The 19,764-nt window shown below is 38.4% G+C and overlaps 1 protein-coding gene across 22 annotated transcripts in view; it reads right to left on the minus strand.

The window, feature by feature from the left end:
• Positions 1–19,612, minus strand: part of CAMK2D (calcium/calmodulin dependent protein kinase II delta) — a gene marked incomplete at its 3' end in the record, with an annotated part of 266,164 nt that extends 246,552 nt beyond the window's left edge. For 6 of the 22 annotated variants that reach the window (XM_084626069.1, XM_084626067.1, XM_084626071.1 and 3 more), the window contains exons 1-2: positions 18,738–19,607; positions 17,321–17,415 (exon numbers count right to left, since the gene is read on the minus strand). In XM_084626069.1, coding sequence (XP_084482195.1) covers positions 17,321–17,415; positions 18,738–18,805 — 163 coding nt within the window. In that variant the 5' untranslated portion in view covers positions 18,806–19,607. Of the gene's footprint in view, positions 1–17,320; positions 17,416–18,737 lie in introns of all 22 variants that reach the window. The other 16 variants (XM_084626077.1, XM_084626068.1, XM_084626072.1 and 13 more) reach the window with 7 other exon arrangements.
• Between the last annotated feature and the right edge of the window lie 152 nt (positions 19,613–19,764).

Below are 19,764 nucleotides of genomic sequence, written 5' to 3' on the forward strand. Positions count from 1 at the left end.
CTTTTACATCAAGAAAAAAAAAATTATAACTGGCCAATTAGGAACATGAAAACTATTAACATAACAACCAAAAGAAAAGGCATGAAATACAAATGAATACACTGTGTTTTTATCAATGTAGAGTGGGATTTTGGAAGCAGATCAGAAGTGTTCAGCATTTACCTGAGTTTTATACTGCAGCCCATTACAGAAGTATCTGAGTACCTTCTACATAAAATCAATAGTGAAATCACTAATGGAGGTCACAGATTCTCTAGTATGCCTACTTTTTGAGGGTAAAAGCTCTGCTTGAGATAGGGTTTCTAACTTTAATTAATTACTTTTTTGGCTATTGGTTAGCACTGGATGGGTAGAAGGAGGCGTCAATGAATGTGCACGATAAAAATATTTCTATAAAGAAATAAAAGAAATACAAAATCAGTGGGAACTTTAGATGTTCATCAACTCTAAAAAATAGGCCACACATTTTTATGCTTAACTTTAGGCATCTAAAGTTGAAAATTTTAGTAAAGTTTTATAAGTCTGAGTTTTATAAGTCGGAGCTAAACCATGGCTCCATAATCTTGTTTATATAAATTGTATGGTCACATATTCCCGACCAAGCAACTAGGTAACTGGAGTAATATATTGAAGTTTATTCTTTATATTTAGGTCTAATAGCTGAAGATGCAGAAAGTAGTGTTAGTAGGCAATATTCTGTCACTTTACCATATATGTGTTACAACTGGTGAATCCAGTTTTGATTTTTAAGTCTGATAGTAACAGAATATAGCGTGGCTTTATTGTATAATTATATTTAAAACTAAGGGAGCCATGCTATTTTTGTATTAAAGTGTTGACTTACTTTATATCTTCCTTTTCTATTTCAATACTGGGAACAAGCTATTTTCAGATGTTTTCTTTCTGCTATACAATAGTTAGTATAATGTTCTCTGCCATCCCTGCACAAATTATCTATATATCTGAATTGCTCTGTGAAGAGGAATTCTCTCTACGACAACTGATGTCTTAAGAATTTATTGGAGAGAATGGCAGCCTATTTTCTAAAATCTGGTATGTGCGGTGGGGGGTGGTATTTTTTTCGTGTATTGTATTAATATTCACAATATTAAAAGAGCAAAAAGTTTTACATTATTTTCCCCACCAGCAGAAGAGAAGCTTCTAAGTATTATCAGAAAACTGAATCCAATCAATCGAAATGTCCTATATGAAAACAAGACAGCATGAAATTACATCTATAAATGCATACCTCCCATATGTAAGTTTCTCCCCTGACAACTTCGAAATTAAATAAATTGCAAAATGTTAAGTTGTACAGTAATTGGTTTTCTGTTGAACATTTAATCATTTAACATTTAAAATACTTATCCATGTAAGCTGTATTCTAAAACATGATCCCAGATAGATACACGATCCCAGGCTTCAGTGTACATTTATTTATTTTCTGAATCTGTTCTACTCACTATCCAATGCAAACCAAGGCCTGATCTCACAAACACTTACGCATGTGTAGCTTTATGCACATTAGTACTGTAATCCCACTGAACTTTTCACATGCTGAGTTGTTGACCTATACCATGTCTTTCAGATCAAAACCTAAAGAATTAATATTGCTTATAATTAACCTTCCAACACCAGCAAGACACATTCAGTGAGGCCAAGTTTTTCAAACACAGAGACAGAAAATAAGGTTCCCATGTCCACACTGAAGCACTTAAATAAATTATCTGATTTTCAAAAGTGCTGAGCACCCCGCAGTTGAAGTCAATGGGAGTTAGGCACTCAACCGCAATTTGTGCTTTGGAATACTTCACACCTCAAATAGGAGCTTCTAGATGCTCAGCACTTTTGAAAATCAGGTCACATCTTAAAGCACCTGTGGGAGCCTTACGTTAGGCACCATCTTTGAAAAATTTAGCCTGAGAATACAAAACAAAATCAACACAAGCTTTGTTGTGCATTTGTACGTGTCATTTTATTTACCAAACCAGCCACCAACCATTAGAAGGCTCAGAAGTAACAACTGCAAATTAAATACTTCACTTTTAATTATGCTTCAATTTATTCAAAGTGAAGAGAGTCTCAAATGGATTCAGCTTTCCTTTAAATGAACAGTGAATTAGTCTACTGTAAGCATGTGTGCTTTTGTTGTCACTTTCTTTATCAATTTTCTTACACACAAAAGTATGCGACCCTTGCAGAACTGAACCCTAATATTCAACAGAAACTATTCATCATTTAGCTTTATTTCAGAGCACATTCCAACTTGGCCTTGCATGGTAGAGCTGACAGTGGCAGCAGGCTACAGGAAGCTATCATATCAAATCTTGAATTACATTTTTGCAATGGAAGCAAATGCTTACGTCTCACCTCTCCTCAAACATATGCTCAGGAGCTTTAGATGCAGTATAGGGGAAAAAAGCACTTACACACATCAGTTACTGGTTGTGTAGATCAAGCCTTTCAAATAATTATTCTGAATAATTCTGTGTGGCAGGGACTAAGTCTTCCTATGTTGTTCTATAGCACCTGGGATAATGGGTTCTGAAGTGACTGAGGCCTCTGCACATTACCATAGTATAAACAAACAGGAATGATGGCCCGACAGGGTGGAGAGAGCACAACTGATTCCAAGCTGCATATCCAGTGAAAGCTCTAAGTGAAAGTTAAGACTAAAACAGACTCCAGCTCCTTCCTACAATCTCCATAGCACAAAAGTTCCACCTTTCTTCCTTCCCTCTACGTTCAATAAAGGCAGAAAGCCTAGGCCCTTTCTGCTGCCTCCATTCTTCCCCACAGAATTTCTATCCCACACTAATCTGTCTCCAGTAACCCAACCCCGTTGCCCACTCCCTTCTACTCTTTTTCAGCCTTAATGTGACAGAGCAAGAAGTGGCAGCAACCTTACATTCAAGTGAATGGAAGAAAGATTAGGGTTCCAACACACGGAGTCTGCCATCTTTCCATCTGGTAGAGTTCTGATTCGTGAGGGCTGCGTGCCCCAATGCTCAGTAGTGGCACTCAGTAGTGAAGGAGCTGGGTTACAGCCAAACACAGGCAAGCTCTTACAGGGGTGCTGATGGTCAATGGCTCACTGTTAGGGCCCTATCAAACCCACGGTCCATTTTGGTCCATTTCATGGCTGCAGGATTTTTAAAATCGTAAATTTCATGATTTCAGCTATTTAAATCTGAAATTTCATGTCATTGTAGGGGTCCTGACCCAGAAAGGAGTTGTGGGAGGGTCACAAGGCCCACATTGTAGCGGGGGTTGCAGTACTGTTATCCTTACTTCTGGGCTGTTGCTGGCGGTGGTGCCGTTTTCAGAGCTGGGCAGCTGGAGAGTGGTGGCTGCTGGCCAGGAGACCAGCTCTGAAGGCAAAACCACTGCCAGCAGCAGCCCAGAAGTAAGGGTGGCAATACCATACCATGCCATCCTCACTTCTGCGCTGCTGCCTGCAGAGCTGGGCCCTCAGTCAGCTGCCGCCATTCTCTGGCCGTCCAGCTTTGAAGGCATGAGCGCAGGAGTCAGAGTGGCACAGTATGGTGTTGCCACCCTTACTTCAGCACTGCTGCTGGCATGGCGGTGGCGCTGCCTTCAGAGCTGAGTGCCCGGCCAACAGCCACCGCTCTCCAGCCACCTAGCTCTGAAGGCAGCGCAGAAATAAGAGTGGCAATACCACGCCCCCCCCCCAAATAACCTTGTGACCCCCTGCAACACCCTTTTGGGTCAGGACCCCCAATCTGAGAAATGCTGGTCTCTCCCATGAAATCTGTATGGTACAGGGTAAAAGCACACAAAAGACCAGATTTCACGGTCTGTGACGCTTTTTTCATGGCCGTGAATTTGGTAGGGCCCTACTCATTGTTATTCCCCCCAGCCCAAGAGCAGGATGGGGAGGAGAAGGAGAAGATGATTCTGGGCCTGATTCTCCTCTCAGTAGACTTTTATACTGGTCTAACTCCATGGATTTTAGTTAAGTCACTTGAAAAACACCCAAATGACTTCAATAGGCAATGGATCAGGTGCTTACTGTTGCTATACTCTGGAAGGAAAATCTTCCCCAGGTACAAATCTAGATTCAGTCTCTATGCTTAACTATACAGATGTCTGTACTGTCTGAACAAAGCAAATAGCAGCCATACTCATAAGAACAGCCATACTGCATCAGACCAAAGGTCCATCCAGCCCCGTACCCTCTCTACCAACAGTTGCCAATGCCAGGTGCTCCAGGGGGAGTGAACCTAACAGGTAATGACAAAGTGATCTCTCTCCTGCCATCCATCTCCACCCTCTGACAAACAGAGGCTAGGGACACCATTCCTTACCCATCCTGGCTAATAGCCATTAATGGACTTAACCTCCATGAATGTATCCAGTTCTCTTTTAAACCCTGTTATAGTCCTAGCCTTCACAACCTCCTCAGGCAAGGAGTTCCACAGGTTGACTGTGCGCTGTGTGAAGAAGAACTTCCTTTTATTTGTTTTAAACCTGCTACACATCAATTTCATTTGGTGGCCCCTAGTTCTTATATTATGGGAACAAGTAAATAACTTTTCTTTATTCACTTTCTCCACAACACTCATGATTTTACATATCTCTATCATATCCCCCCTTAGTCTCCTCTTTTCCAAACTGAAAAGTCCTAGCCTCTTTAATCTCTCCCCATATGGGACCCATTCCAAACTCCTAATCATTTTAGTTGCCCTTTTCTGAACCTTTTCTAATGTTAGTATATCTTTTTTAGATGAGGGGACCACATCTGTACGCAGTATTCAAGATGTAGGCATCCCATGGATTTATATAAGGGCAATAAGATATTCTCCGCCTTATTCCCTATCCCTTTTTTAATGATTCCTAACATCCTGTTTGCTTTTTTGACTGCCGCTGCACACTTTGTGGATGTCTTCAGAGAACTATCCACGATGACTCCAAGATCTTTCTCCTGATTAGTTGGAGCTAAATTAGCCCCCATCATATTGTATGTATAGTGGGGTTATTTTTTTCCAATGTGCATTACTTTACATTTATCCACGTTAAATTTCATTTGCCATTTTGTTGCCCAATCACTTAGTTTTGTGAGATCTTTTTGAAGTTCTTCACAGTCTGCTTTGGTCTTAACTATCTTGAGCAGTTTAGTATCATCTGCAAACTTTGCCACCTCACTGTTTACCCCTTTCTCCAGATCATTTATGAATAAGTTGAATAGGATTGGTCCTAGGACTGACCCTTGGGGAACACCACTAGTAACCCATCTCCATTCTGAAAATTTACCATTTATTCCACCCTTTGTTCCCTGTCTTTTAACCAGTTCTCAATCCATGAAAGGATCTTCCCTCTTATCCCATGACAACTTAATTTACGTAAGAGCCTTTGGTGAGGGACCTTATCAAAGGCTTTCTGGAAATCTAAGTACACTATGCCCACTGGATCCCCCTTGTCCACATGTTTGTTGACCCCCCTCAAAGAACTCTAATAGATTAGTAAGACATCATCGCCCTTTACAGAAACCATGTTGACTTTTGCCCAACAATTTATGTTCTTCTATGTGTCTGACAATTTTATTCTTTACTGTTGTTTCAACTAATTTTCCCGGTACGGACGTCAGACTTACCAGTCTGTAACTGTCAGGCTCACCTCTTGTGTCCTTCTTAAATACTGGCATTACATTAGCTATCTTCCAGTTATTGGGTACAGTAGCTGATTTAAAGGACAGGTTACAAACCATAGTTAATAGTTCTGCAATTTCACATCTGAGTTCTTTCAGAACTCTTGGGTGAATGCAATCTGGTCCCAGTGACTTGTTACTGTTAAGTTTCTCAATTAATTCCAAAACCTCCTCTGGTGACACTTCAACCTGTGACAATTCCTCAGATTTGTCACCTACAAAAGACAGCTCAGGTTTGGGAATCTCCCTAACATCCTCAACCGTGAAGACTGAAGCAAAGAATTCATTTAGTTTTTCTGTGATGACTTTATCCTTTTGTGTCTCGATCATCCAGGGGCCTCACTGGTTGTTTAGCAGGCTTCCTGCTTGTGATGTACTTAATAAAATGTTTCTTACTACCTTTTGAGTTTTTGGCTAGCTGTTCTTCAAATTCCTGTTTGGCTTTTCTTATTACATTTTTATATTTAATTTGGCAGTGTTTATGCTCCTTTCTATTTACCTCACTAGGATTTGACTTCCACTTTTAAAAAGGCATCTTTTAATCTCTCACTGCTTCTTTTACATAGTTGTTAAGCCACAGTGGCTCTTTTTTTATTCTTTTACTGTGTTCTTTAATTTGGGGTATACATTTAAGTTGAGCCTCTATTATGGCGTCTCTGAAAAATGTCCATGCAGCTTGCAGGGATTTCACTCTAGTCACTGTACCCTTTAAATTCTGTTTAACTAACCTCCTCATTTTTGCATAGTTCCCCTTTCTGAAATTAAATGCCACATTGTTGAGCTGTTGAGGTGTTCTTCCCCCCACAGGAATGTTAAACGTTATTATATTATGGTCACTATTTCCAAGCGGTCCTGTTATAGTTACCTCTTGGGCCAGATAAGTTGCTTCTCCCCTTGTGGGTTCCTGTACCAGCTGCTCCAAGAAGCAGTCATTTAAAGTATCAAGAAATTTTGTCTCTGCATTTCGTCCTGAGGTGACATGTACCCAGTCAATATGGGGATAATTGAAATCCCCCACTATTATTGAATTCTTTATTTTGATAGGCTCTCTAATCTCCCTTAGCATTTCATCGTCACTATCACTGTTCTGGTCAGGTGGTCGATAATAGATCCCTACTGTTATATTCTTATTAGAGCATGGAATTACTATCCATAGAGATTCTATGGATAGATGGGGATTCATTTAAGATTTTTATTTTACTCAATACTAATTATTGTGTTTTTCACCATTTATGTCATTTACTTATTTCCATTTCACACATTTTGGACCAAAGAAACAGTCTTGTCAATGTCACATATTATAGTCACTCAGTTCTGCTTTCATGGTATCAAAATATTACAGAAGAACATTTAAATTTAATTAAAAGCTTTTCATTGAAGGTTTTTTAAAGGTAATTAGATTTTTAAAAAATATTTCTCAATCATTTGTTAGGTATTATAATTATTTATTTCTTTTCATTTTCTTTATGTGTGTGTGTGGGGGGGGTCTAAAAATATTTGACATTCTTTTAAGGAAAAGTTTTTTTTAAAAAAGATATTTAACAGGCAAAAAAAAGTACTGTAGGCTAATAACATTCCACTTTAGAAAAGATAAACAGCAAAAGAAAAATATCTTGACTTAGCTTAGCCTGTTTCAATAAACTTTTGAACATAAGCAGCTGAACAGGTAAACTTTAATTAAAAAAATGCAAAAAGACAGTGTGGTTGTAATATCCTCACATCCAAAGGGCAATCATTATGTTTCCATGATGAAATGATTCTTTGTCTTTTCATGGATAAGGTGTCCTACAAACAGTCAAAACATTTATTGAAAGGTGTTTTCTCCACTGAAATTTACTCAAGCCTTAAGGTATGTAATATCTTGAGAACCTTTCTAGAAAAGGCAGAAAGCGAATCATCATATGCTGCTGTCAAAGCTGGGTATCATAATCACAAAAGTTCAGTGCTAACTTAGCTGCCTTGCAGCAAATCAAGATAATCTACACTACAGTACAAAATCTTCACTGCAATGCAGTACCACAGTAACCAAGAACTTCTCAGTGATACATTACATTTTGGTTTAGAGTACTGATAAAAATAAGACTGCTTCTTACATTGAAGGATTTGAATAAAATCAGTCAAAAGAACAAAACTATAAGAGAAACAGACCAATTAAAGACACCAAACTCAAAAGAGTGACATCCAGTAAAAAAAAAAAAACATTCCTGCAAGAAATCTCCCAAACCACAAGATAGCTAAGCACTGGTGTGAGGTTTTACATGCAATACAAATAACTCATAGGCCTCCCTTGCCTAATTAAATCACAAACCCATCTCCTGAAGAGGTTAAAATGTAAATGAAAGCTTAGGCTTGGCAAATCCCATCGGATTGTCAAATATGGATATTATGTAGGTACTCCATTTGTTCCTGCAGCTATATGACTATGCAACGTGACTGACACTGCAGCACCTGCATTCACGTTGCGGAATATTACGAGTAAGCTGTTTCTAATTATAATTAAATCAGGAAAAAAGTTTTGAAAGCATCTAAAACAGACTCCTTGCTACAAATTGTTTGCTTATGAACTCCATACATTGACAGTTCACATTTTCCATCCTTTAAGCTTTGGGATGGAATAATTTTACAGTGTGCATGTGCTGTGCTTATCAATTACATTAAATGGAGTGATTTTGAGAGCTAATTTCAATACAGTCTACATCTTGGTCATAGTTAATATCTGTCTGAAAATGAATTTCCAATGCACCCTAAAATTTTTGGTTTTGCATCAAAGCTAGATAGATAGCACAGTAATGCTAGCTGATAATTTTAACCTGACTTCTGCCTACAGATGTAACAAGGCAGATAGATGATGGATCTGAACATGGAAACAAAACAGACAAAAAACAGTGTTACAAAAAGGAAAAGAATTATCAGCTTCCTATCTTGGTACACTTGGTTTTTGGTCAAACCAAACACTTGGTTTTTGGTCAAACCTCAAGCCAAATTATTGTTGATTTGTCTAGAACTGATCAGCAAAAGATACATGGCAGACTGGACCTCATCAACTTCAAGAGCAAGCCTGGCTCCAATTTCAAAGTGACTGCACAAATATACAGAAATTCGTATCAAATGGATGAAAGATACTTCTGCTGGGAAGTTAGAGTCAGTATAACGTCTCGGTGCAGTGTTATGAAAATAAAATTACACCTCATACAAAGAGAAATTTCCTTTATGGTTGCCATCAAAATATCAATACTGTTACTTTTCTATTATTAATAAGCTTTATTTTATTTAAAATTCTTTTTAATTTGATAATTTTTTAACCAAACTTGCCTAATACTTTAAGTTATCATCACAGTTCTCTGTGAAATACTTAATATTCAAGAAAGGTAATACTGAAAGCAGAAGTTTCATAGGTTGCCTCAGACCACCAGCTAAAGCAAAGGAGATTTCTACCAAATACAAAACAGATGCACTGTTGTATGGACAGATCTCTAATGAGCTGAGTAGGCCTTCACATTTAGACAGCCTTCTATTACTTTAAAATAATGACAAGGTAATTTCTAATCCTAATGTTGAGTTGTTTTTCCTAGTCTGATTTTAGTTGTAATTCTAACCACATTCTTTAATTTTCCTTTAAATGAAAGAGAAAATGAGTTTGAAGTTACTTTAAATGTTTGCAACTAGCCAAAAAAGGCTGAACAGATGAAAACATTTTTTTTTAATTAGGACACTAAGTATCACAGCTCTGCAGGCACTAGCTTTTCTGCTCCAGAGACCCAAGTTCTAAGCTAGACTTAGTCAACAGGTGGAAACAAGCTTTGTCACCTCATTTTCTCATAAAAAACTACCACAGAACATAGCACAATTCACTATGTTTGGCAGTTTCCACTCAAGAGAGGCTCAAGACTGGAATAACAGAAGCATTACAAGTCAAGGCTGAGGTGGATTCGCAAAGCTGCACGGAGGAAATATGCACAGGTCTTAACTATACTTGGCAGGAGCCAGTGCTTTCAGCCAGTATCACTTTCATGAGCACCAAATTCACTCAGATGTTAAATACCTTGCACTGGAGCTGACAACTTCTTTAGTAACTTCCAATCAAATATAACACGAAATAGCAGAGTTACAAGTCTCATATGAAGAGGTAGACAAAGCTACTGAACCTCAAACATAGGAGAATGGACGGGTAACACTACAATGGAAAAAAAACAAGTTGCAGAGTGGGTGGGACTACTGTAAAAAAACCCTCTCACAAAAGGCAACATCTGCTCAGGCTGGTATTACATAAATAAAGGTTCTGGTGCACAAAACATTTCTAGTAATACTCAGATTAGAGTGAGAGGAACAGATATTATATATATTCTCACACACACACAAACTAAAACATTTACACGAATAAACAGACGGATTGGGTTTATGTAGCTCTCCAATAGGAAGCAGATGTTCCATTCACCTTCAAAGCATGATTAATTTAAAATAAACATTTAAACAAAAGAGCTATCACCTTCAACATGAGTATGTATTGTACGTGTCCTTCATCCAATAAAGTTAGGAAGTGGTTATGCTTTTCTATAATACTTTACAATCCACAAATTGTCCTTACAAAGTATCCCACAACTGATAAGTAACTGCATATGAAGAAGGATATAGGACCCTGACGAAATAAAACCCAGAGGTACCAGTAAGATCCACTCAAGATACCTATCCTATATATCTGAGGGTGCTCAAATAAAGGTAGGTAAATGATTACATCATTTTGCTTATGTTTGCCTGTGCAAATAACATAATTTGGTTTACATTTTTTTAATCTGTCAGAATCACCAGGCTGTCAAAGCAGGTGTTTTTAGGTTACAGGAAGAGGATATGTTTTTACCCTGCCCTTCAAGCCACAGTGCATCAGAAAAGCAGCTAACGTGGAAGGACTTGGAATAATAAGCATGAAATAAGAGTAGTAAGAATGGCTACTACATGCCAATCATGACTGGGAAAGAGTAATGTATCACTACCTCTTATCTGCACACCTAATACCTCTTCTTGTCTCATTAGACGATTGCTTTTATTTTTCATTTTCAATCAACTTGTTCATTTTAAAACCTAATCAGATGGATAACGATCACATAAGCGTCTGCCTAATTTTAAATCAATAGGAGAATTAACATGTTAAAGATAGGCAATGTATTTAAGTACCTTACTGAACTGGGACCTCAAATCACAATAGGCATAAAATACTGTACATTATTTTGTATACTAAAGAAGCAAATAAAATAAACATACAATAAAATTGAAAATGTTTAATATTGTTCTTGTGCCCTTATTTTCACATTTTAAGACAATAATTAACATATTACAGTACATCATATTCATATGAACATATTGTAAACACACACAAGTAATACTTCAGATACGCAGAACATATTAGAGAGGTTTGCAGACTTGATATAAAAAATAAAAAAACAAGGAAAAAAGGTTTAAAAAAAAGTAACGGGGAGAACACCAAGAGACTGTGGAAGAGCAAGTAACATGGTTGCTTTGATTCCTGGTTTTCAGAATACTATTAAAAGATTACTAACTAATGGCCCCATTGTGAAAATAGTTACTATTGACTATATTTCTTTATTCCTGCTTGTAGCCCTACTGAAGTCATTGGGGATTATGCATGGGAGTACATATATGTGCAGGAGCAACTGTGAACAGGATTGGGCACTTAATTTTTTTTCCTCTTAAAAAAGTGTTTTGTTTTGTTTTAAGAATAGCTTTTGCTTTGAAATTTGATTTGAATTTAAGCAAAATACATTCAGTGAACAAATTCTCGACAAAAACAGAAGACAGAAAAAATATATTTATGTTACAAAATCAACATGGAGATTTAGAAACTGTACAGTATGGGGAATTCAAGATGAAGACCTCAGTGCCTAGCTCTCTTCCCTCTTATGTTGAGTGAATCTGAAGTAACTCCAGTGAAGTAACTGGAGTTAATTTGACATAAAACCAGCAAAGTCTACAGTGGAGAGGAAGGAAAGAAAGAACAAGTCACCCTTGAATAACTCCCTCTGGCTGACTCATTAGTGGAAGGAACCTACTCATGAGAAGATGGGTCAGAGGCCCAGTTCAAGCCCCAGGAAGTAATGGAACAGAATGAAAAAACAGGGAGATCCCAGACAATGTTCCTTCTCTCCCCAAAAGTTCTTCAAGCAACAAGGTGTAACTGATTATCATTTCCTGTCATCTTAAAGAAAACACTTAAAGGGAAACACATTTAATACATAAGAGAAAACATGTTACCAATCAACATATAATTAAGGTGAGAAACAGACCTCCACAAGACTTTACTGAAGCAAATGGCTTAGAGCTCAATTCTATGGACCCTGCACATACAAAACTGACATTTGCTTCACAAGAGCAGGCCCAGAGGGGTTTTCTGTTTGTTTAATTATAGACAACATTATGAATAAGAATAGCATCCAGTTATCCTAAAATTACAAAGATAGAAGTCTAAATTTTATTAATTCTTGTGCTTCAGGGTTACGCTCATCACCTGCTAGGGTCAGAACGAAATTTTCCCTAAGGTACATAGTATTGCACTGTTGGGTGCATTACTGCAGTTTTCTGGATTCCTGCAAAGCATACAGCATTAATAGAGACAAGATATCAGAGGGGTAGCCGTGTTAGTCTAGATCTGTAAAAGCGGCAAAGAGTCCTATGGCACCATGACTAAACGGACCACTAGTCTGTAGTGGCATGGTAATTTTTCTCTCTTTGCCATAAAAAAATATGCTGAAAAATACCATCTTATATGGTTCACATTTCCATTTATCTCCCTACAGTATTTTAAACAACTTTATGGTTCATGAAATGTTCCACATGGATAGATTTATAGATGGAAATACCCTAGCCACACAGCAAAATTCCTCAGAGTCTCCGAACAAAATATTGTTCCAAAAGGGTGAGAGTGCCTCTTCAGTCTCCGTGCAAATCACAGGTAGCTGAAAGAATCTGCAATTGGTGTGGTCACCTGTGACATTTCCTTGCACATGGGGACCCTTCAGTGAATACAGTACAGGAAATATCAGTGAAGCACTTCTCTCTTTCATAAAATAGCAAGATACTAAGAGTGGAGAGGAAGCCAAATGAGAAGACAATAAGTAACCAGCAGAAACCTCCAAGGATCTGACCCAAAGCCCTGTGAAACTAATTGCAAGTCTCTCACTGATGTCAGTGGACTTTGGATCAGGTGACGGGTATGGAAAGATTGGAATGGATAACTCCTATGGGTTCCTGTATCTGCCCTACAAATATGTATACTTGCCACAGATAGTTGCTCACCTTTCTGCTGCAATGACCAAAGGGTTGGCTGGGGTATTTTTTGGCAACATGGACAAAGACACACTAGGAACTGGACAGTACCATCGAGTGATCATCAGAAGGCAAGTACTTTTGGTCACTACAGATCTGGTGCAAGTTCAGATGAGTTAAATGACTGCATATAATGAACAATCTGCTGAGCACACCGATTTCTGTTCCTTTTCAATCTAATTAGAGAGAATATGTCAAAAGTACAATGGTTGCAAAAATCTTTCATATTTTCTTATTGTCCGTGAAACACATACACTGTAACTGAAGATTAAGACCTCGATCCTGCAATGGGATCTGCATAGGCAGAGGATCCATCCACACAGAGCTCATGGTAGGGTTAAAGCCACAATTCTTTCAAAAAAGAAAAAAAGAAGAGGTTGAAAGATAAAAATAAACGCTATTAAGTTTTGTCTTCTTTTTTTTTTAAAGTTTGATGCATAATAGGTCAAGGCTGAATAAAATAATATTTTAGAATAGCAAACTTTATTCTTCCTAACTATATACCCATAAATAGGACAGCCTCTGCAAATAACAAAACCAAGGCTTAATAAAAAGTAACAGAATATATATAAGATTAAGCCTAGTACAATGTAAAAGCAGCACAGATATATTGCTTTATGCTATTACTTTTCCATACACTTGCCAACTCTTCCACTTTCTTTCAGGGCTCTACTTTCCTGCAGTATGTTCATGCTCCTAGTTTATTACGAACGTGTTCTTCTGATACAAATGACCAACTGTTTATTTTCTAACAATACCAATCTGAATTAATTATCTCTTCATTCTTCATTAAAGTTTAAGAACTTACAAAAACCACAATTTGTATATGAAGCGTGACATTATTTTTAAATGAAAAGAGGAACTTCTATATGTTCCTACAGAAATGTTAGTTAACTAACACAAAAATTGTTCATAAAAGGCATCTCTACAATGAAAGGCTATACTTCTATTATTGTTTAAGAACAACAAATCAACCATGGAACTGATGACATTTCTACCTACCTGTTACCAATATTATAGAAAACCATGCATTTAAAATCAACTTCTTTATTTAAAAAAAAATCTAACTTTAAACAATAGTACTTTTTCCTATTGTAATTTGGATTAGTTAGGTATGTGACCACATTCCAAATATATGAAATTTGTCATCAATTTAAAACACAAACTTAGTTTTGAAAATGAGAGCAGTAGAAATGCAAAGTGTTGTGCAGAAGACCCCCAAAAACAAACAAACAAATGAAAAAGAACATGCAGCACTTTAAACACAACAGTGTTTTGAAACTCCTTTGTAAAGATTTAATCATGCAGGGAAGAAAGTGCAAATCCAGACAGCTTTGTATGACCAGATCAATATTTCACATTGGGAGGACTATGAACCTAAGTGTTCAAATATACTCAAAGAAAACATACATGGGAAAGAGCTGTTTGACTAGGCAACACTAACTGAAACCCAGAACTAAGAATATTAATACTGTTTGAAATAAACTTAGTAAAATATAATCAAAGTTTTGATTATTCCATATCATTTGTTAAAATACCTCTTCAATATTTCAAGCAAAAGTCTTACTGAACACTATGTGAATTTAGTGAACTACACCAAAGAGAGCCAGTCACCATACATGAAATTCACCTCAGCACAGAGTACCTTGTATGTACCCCGTGCACTGGGATGAAGTTCACTTTATGAACTGTCCATTAGAATTACAACAATAGCATATTCTGTATGATTTAATACACCGGTGAATTATCGTATGAACCCATGAAAGTCAATGGCTCCATCTCACAATGAAAAACATGTCAAGATGTGAAAGAATTAAAATAATGGTGTGATTTCAAATACTATCTAACCTACAATCTGTAAACCCATTATCAGTTATCCAAATGAAAATGTATCACAGTTTGATGCTATATAACATATAGCTCCTATATCGTAAGAAATATCTGAAGACAGAGAAATTGGAAGCATGCTTTTAAATAAACTACAAATGGTTAGGGTCATAAGTACATTTTTTCTAACTTGATGCATGCTTATTGATTACTGTTTCATATCTGGAGCTATTTACCTGACAAAATACCTCAGTACACTGAGTCTATGTAATTATATGTATACTGTGTGTATGTGTAGATATACACATACATACACACTCAATACAAAACAATTTCTTATGTATGTTAATACCCTCACTATATGGACCATATAACTGCAATAGAAAAGAAAGCAAAACTTCCTACTAGCAATTTTTGAAGAGTTCTGTAAAAACTAGCTCTGTGAAAGTTGCCTGATCATGACCAAACTATTTGTGCAAATTTGTACAGGCAGAGCTGGACAGTTAGTATTCCCTACCCCTATAATACTCACTTAAATCCACTGACAACATATCATGTATACACACATGTGTATGTAAGGAAAATGACACGCCCACAATCTATTATTCAGGTTTAAAGTTTAAATCCACAAAAGTAAGGGAACTCCGAGTTGAATTCTTGGGTACCATGAATGCAGAAATCCGAGATCTGTGCATGATTTTATACTGCATACTGCGTTCTCAATTTCTTTGGTGAAATTCCACAAATTAAAAGACTACACCAAAGATGAATTTGGTCATGTATGTGCTGCAATGTCTAGATAAAACTGTGTAAGAAAAGTGCAAAGTAGAAGCATTTACTGTGTCCTGTGCTGCTTTTAGGAGTTTAAGGCAGACTCTTAAAATTTACTTTAATAAATGTTATAGTTTCTTCACTGTAACACATATATTTAAAATTGTAATATATATGTGATACATTCAAACCATAATTCATTAACAATCCAGTGTTGATTCCATTACAGTCTCTCGTGTCAAGAGGGACTTAATTTTTTAAATATTTATCTGTTTTAAATGTCAATATTTTGGCTAATTTTCTTTTAAATATCCAAACTAACAGATCAACATTTTCAACTGATATAGAAAAAATAACTGAAAATCAAAATGTATTTTTAAGTAAGAAAAAGTTCTCAAATCACAAACTTCCATTTTATTTACTTTCCTCACCCCTCCATTAAAAAAAAAAAAGCCAAATCCTAAAAATGAACAGACTCATTAGAAATATGGTTTTATAAAACTAAAAAGGAAAAAAATAACTCTCTCATACATTAAGAGCCTGAAGACAAGAGGTAGTGAAAAGTAAACTTTTACAATCCTGTTACTGAGCTGAAAATAAGGTTATATAACGCAAAATGTTGAATGATCCCCAGCTGTTAGAGCAGCATGAAAAGTTACAGCTATGCCACCATATATTAGAAGTATTCTTTTATATATTTATTAAATGAATTAATGAAATCAGAGTGCTGTTTATATACAATGCTCCCCTTGTATAAAACATAAACCAAGCCACAAAGGCAGGTTTACACACTGACACTGTTTACTCATTTCCATGCTCATCACAATACCATAAATTCACATGAAAGTAAAGATAATGTCAACAGAGAATAATCCTTAATCCCTAACATCCTCGTACAAGCATGTTAGTGTGGATTTACCAAACAATAAGTATAAGGCCTATTTTCAGCAGTCCTAACACACAGTAAATATATAGTTTCTTTAATGTAGTGTAAACACACAACCAGTGAATATCTAGATATAGATACAAACAGCTGTAAAATACATACTCAGATATATACCACATAAGGAAAATATAAATAAAAGGAAAAGAAAATGTGTGCATGATAGAAATAACAGTACAAATGCTTCACTTAAACATCACTACTTGGTACACAAATAGTTACTTTATAAAATGTCTACCCTATTACACTACATTTTCATTTGAAAAACTGTATGTGCAGCAGATCAGATTTTTTTCTAAAGGTGTTCACTGTTAAATATGGCTTGATTAATTATGTTGATATTTAAATATAATGGAAGAATGTTATTCAATTAAGATTTGAGCAAATTTTTCTTCATAAAAATTAGAGTGAGAGAGCATTTTCTCAAAAAATAATAAAAGAAAATGACATTCCAGGCTGTTATTCTAACTCTCTCACACACAAAGCTGAAAAGCAGATTTGCATCTTTAAAAAAATGCTCTAGAATTTGTACATCTTTCCTTTTAGCATGGTAGAGCAGTAATCTCATATCTAAGCACTGTCGGTCAGTGAAAGATTACTTTACAACATGGAAAATCTAACCAGTATTTTAGGAAAATGGAAAATATACGGAGAAAAAATAAAATATCTACTCAGTGTACAAAAGCTTAGATATAGTACTATTTTAAACAAGAAAAAAGAAGAGGGTAGAGGAATCGAGAGAGAGACACTGAAAATATTGGGTTGAAAATACCCACCTCTAGCAGACAGCTTTTTGGTGTTGATAATTTTGGCAGCATACTCCTGTCCTGTAGGAATTTTCACACATCTTCTCACCACTGAGAACGCCCCCCTGAAAACCAATAACCAGACAAACATCAATACAAGGGTTGTAATACTGGATAATGGTTCTAATAATTTGAGTTTAACTGATTTGATTGAAACGCATAACGTCAATACAGGAGACAGGAAAATGAGTACAAAATGGCAATCATTACTCATTTTATAGATGATAACAGTACACTGGATTTAAAATACAAGTGAGCACAAGTCATATCATTAAACAGTTTAAATATATGTACACAGCAAATTATAAGCAAATGGTATTTACACACCGGAAACGTGAACATTTTTACAGTTCCCTGCCTCAAAAGCCTCAAATGCTCTGTGACTACCTTACAGGCAGCAAAAAAGTGTGAAAAACGAAACAAACTCTGTGTAAAAATTTCACCTCCAGCTCTGTCAACATGGCGATTGTATTTAATTAAATTTAAACACTGAGCCCATTTGTGTGACTAGGAAGTACATCTTAATGAATACAGCGCTACACGGGGACATTCCTACTCCTTGCAGAAAAGGAGCATTTGAATTAGATAGCTGTTCACGACATATTCTCCATGTTTTTAATACCAAATGGCATCCCCACAAGCCTTTTCAAGTCATTTACATAAAGAAATGACACAGCAATGAATTCACAAATTAAAAAAAAAATCAGAGAGAAACTGGAGACTGAGCAATAATTAATTTCAGGTCTGAACAATACACAGCCAGCCAGCTTCTTTGTAAACAATGGATCTATGAACGTCTGGGTGTATTTTCGAGTGTCTAAATAAACCGCACAGCTTTTCTGATCGTGGACATGAAAAACACAAAAGCACACTCTGCTCTGGGCAGAGCTTTCTCTGACATTAAGATCGAAAACAACAATCTTTCATAAATAATAAGAGGAGGGCAGGGGAGGGGGCAAGCTACATTCACGCAGGGTCGCCCTCCCTCCCGATTAAAAGTGCTGGTTGCAAACTATACTGTATACCCAGCTGAACTTTCCCCATCAATAAACGTGGCACCGAATTGTATCAAGTATAAAACAGTCACCCATGCAAAACAGAGAAGCAGCTGTGTTGGAAAAAATATGAATTTATTATCTAGATACGTGCATAGAGCTGAATCCTCCCTCCCCCATGACAGCTCCAACTGCAGAGATCAGCAATGCACTAAGTCTCCTTTGCAAAGGATCTGAGACAACAGCCGGCCTGACACCCCCCCTCCCCCTTCATTTTACACCCAAACAATAGCCCCCTCTTTGCCCAGCCTTGATCTGTCAAACCACCTCCCCTGCCCCCAGCCGAAAGACCCTTTCCCGGCACAATGTGCAGCGGCCGCCAGGTCTCTTACTTTCCAAGCTCCTCGAAGAGCTGGTACTCGTCGGTGAACCTGGTGCAGGTAGGGGTTGAAGCCATCATGAGTCCAGGCTGCTCCTGCCGGTACCTCGGAGGAAGAGAGGGGCTGGGAAGAGCGGGGACGGAAAGGAGGCGAGACGGGAGAGAAGACGCGCTGCTTCTCCTCCTCCGCCGCCTCCCGGCGAGTCGCTGTCACCCTCGCTGGCTTCTTTACTTTCTCACCGGATGGTTTGATGGGGCTGGTCGGGAGGGGATCTCCACGCCTCCCCGCGAGCTACCTTGCCGCTCTTCCGCCGCGCGCAGCTGCTCCCCCCCTCCGCTCGTGGGTTCGTTCAGAGTGGCACCCCACCGGTCAGTGCCCAAGGGGAAACTGACGGCAAGAGGGAAACCAAAACCCGCGGGGAGGCGAGCGGCAGCAAAGCCAGCCGTGAAGACGACTAACACAGCTGGGTGGGTGGGTGGACGGAGGAGGAGGAGGAGGAGCAGCACTGGAACCCAGCAGCAGCCCGGTCCCCGCCGCCTCTGCTCCGCGGCGGGGCTGTGCGCTAGCCCGGGCGGCAGCCGGGCGGTAGGGGGGGCTCCGCGGCGGGGCTGTGCGCTAGCCCGGGCGGCAGCCGGGCGGTAGGGGGGGCTCCGCGGCTCGTCCGGCCGCCGCTGCTGCTGACAGCGGCAGCGCAGAGCTGAGGGGGAAGGGGGCAGCCTGAGTTGAAGAAAGAGCTGGGGAGGGGTCTTTCGCCTCCTGCGGCGGCGCCTCTGCCTTCCCCCTCCCGCTCTCTGTAGCGCAGCTCCCTCTAGCGGCGGCCGCGCACACGCGGCGGAAAGCGGCGCTCGCGCGGCCTCCCACGGAAGACGGTCTCTGCGGCCGCCTGCTTGCTCAAACCAGCGGGCGGCCGCGGCACCCCCCTCCCCTTCCCGCCCCTCTCGCTCTCTCTTTTGTTTTTTGTTTGTTTTGCTTTTCAGGGCTCCCACCGTGGGAGCCGGGCCCGTTTTGTGCACAAGCAGCGGGGAGACGGGTGAATTTC

Source organism: Lepidochelys olivacea, assembly GCF_965140295.1.
Source record: "Lepidochelys olivacea isolate rLepOli2 genome assembly, chromosome: 4".
Classification (NCBI taxonomy): domain Eukaryota; kingdom Metazoa; phylum Chordata; order Testudines; family Cheloniidae; genus Lepidochelys; species Lepidochelys olivacea.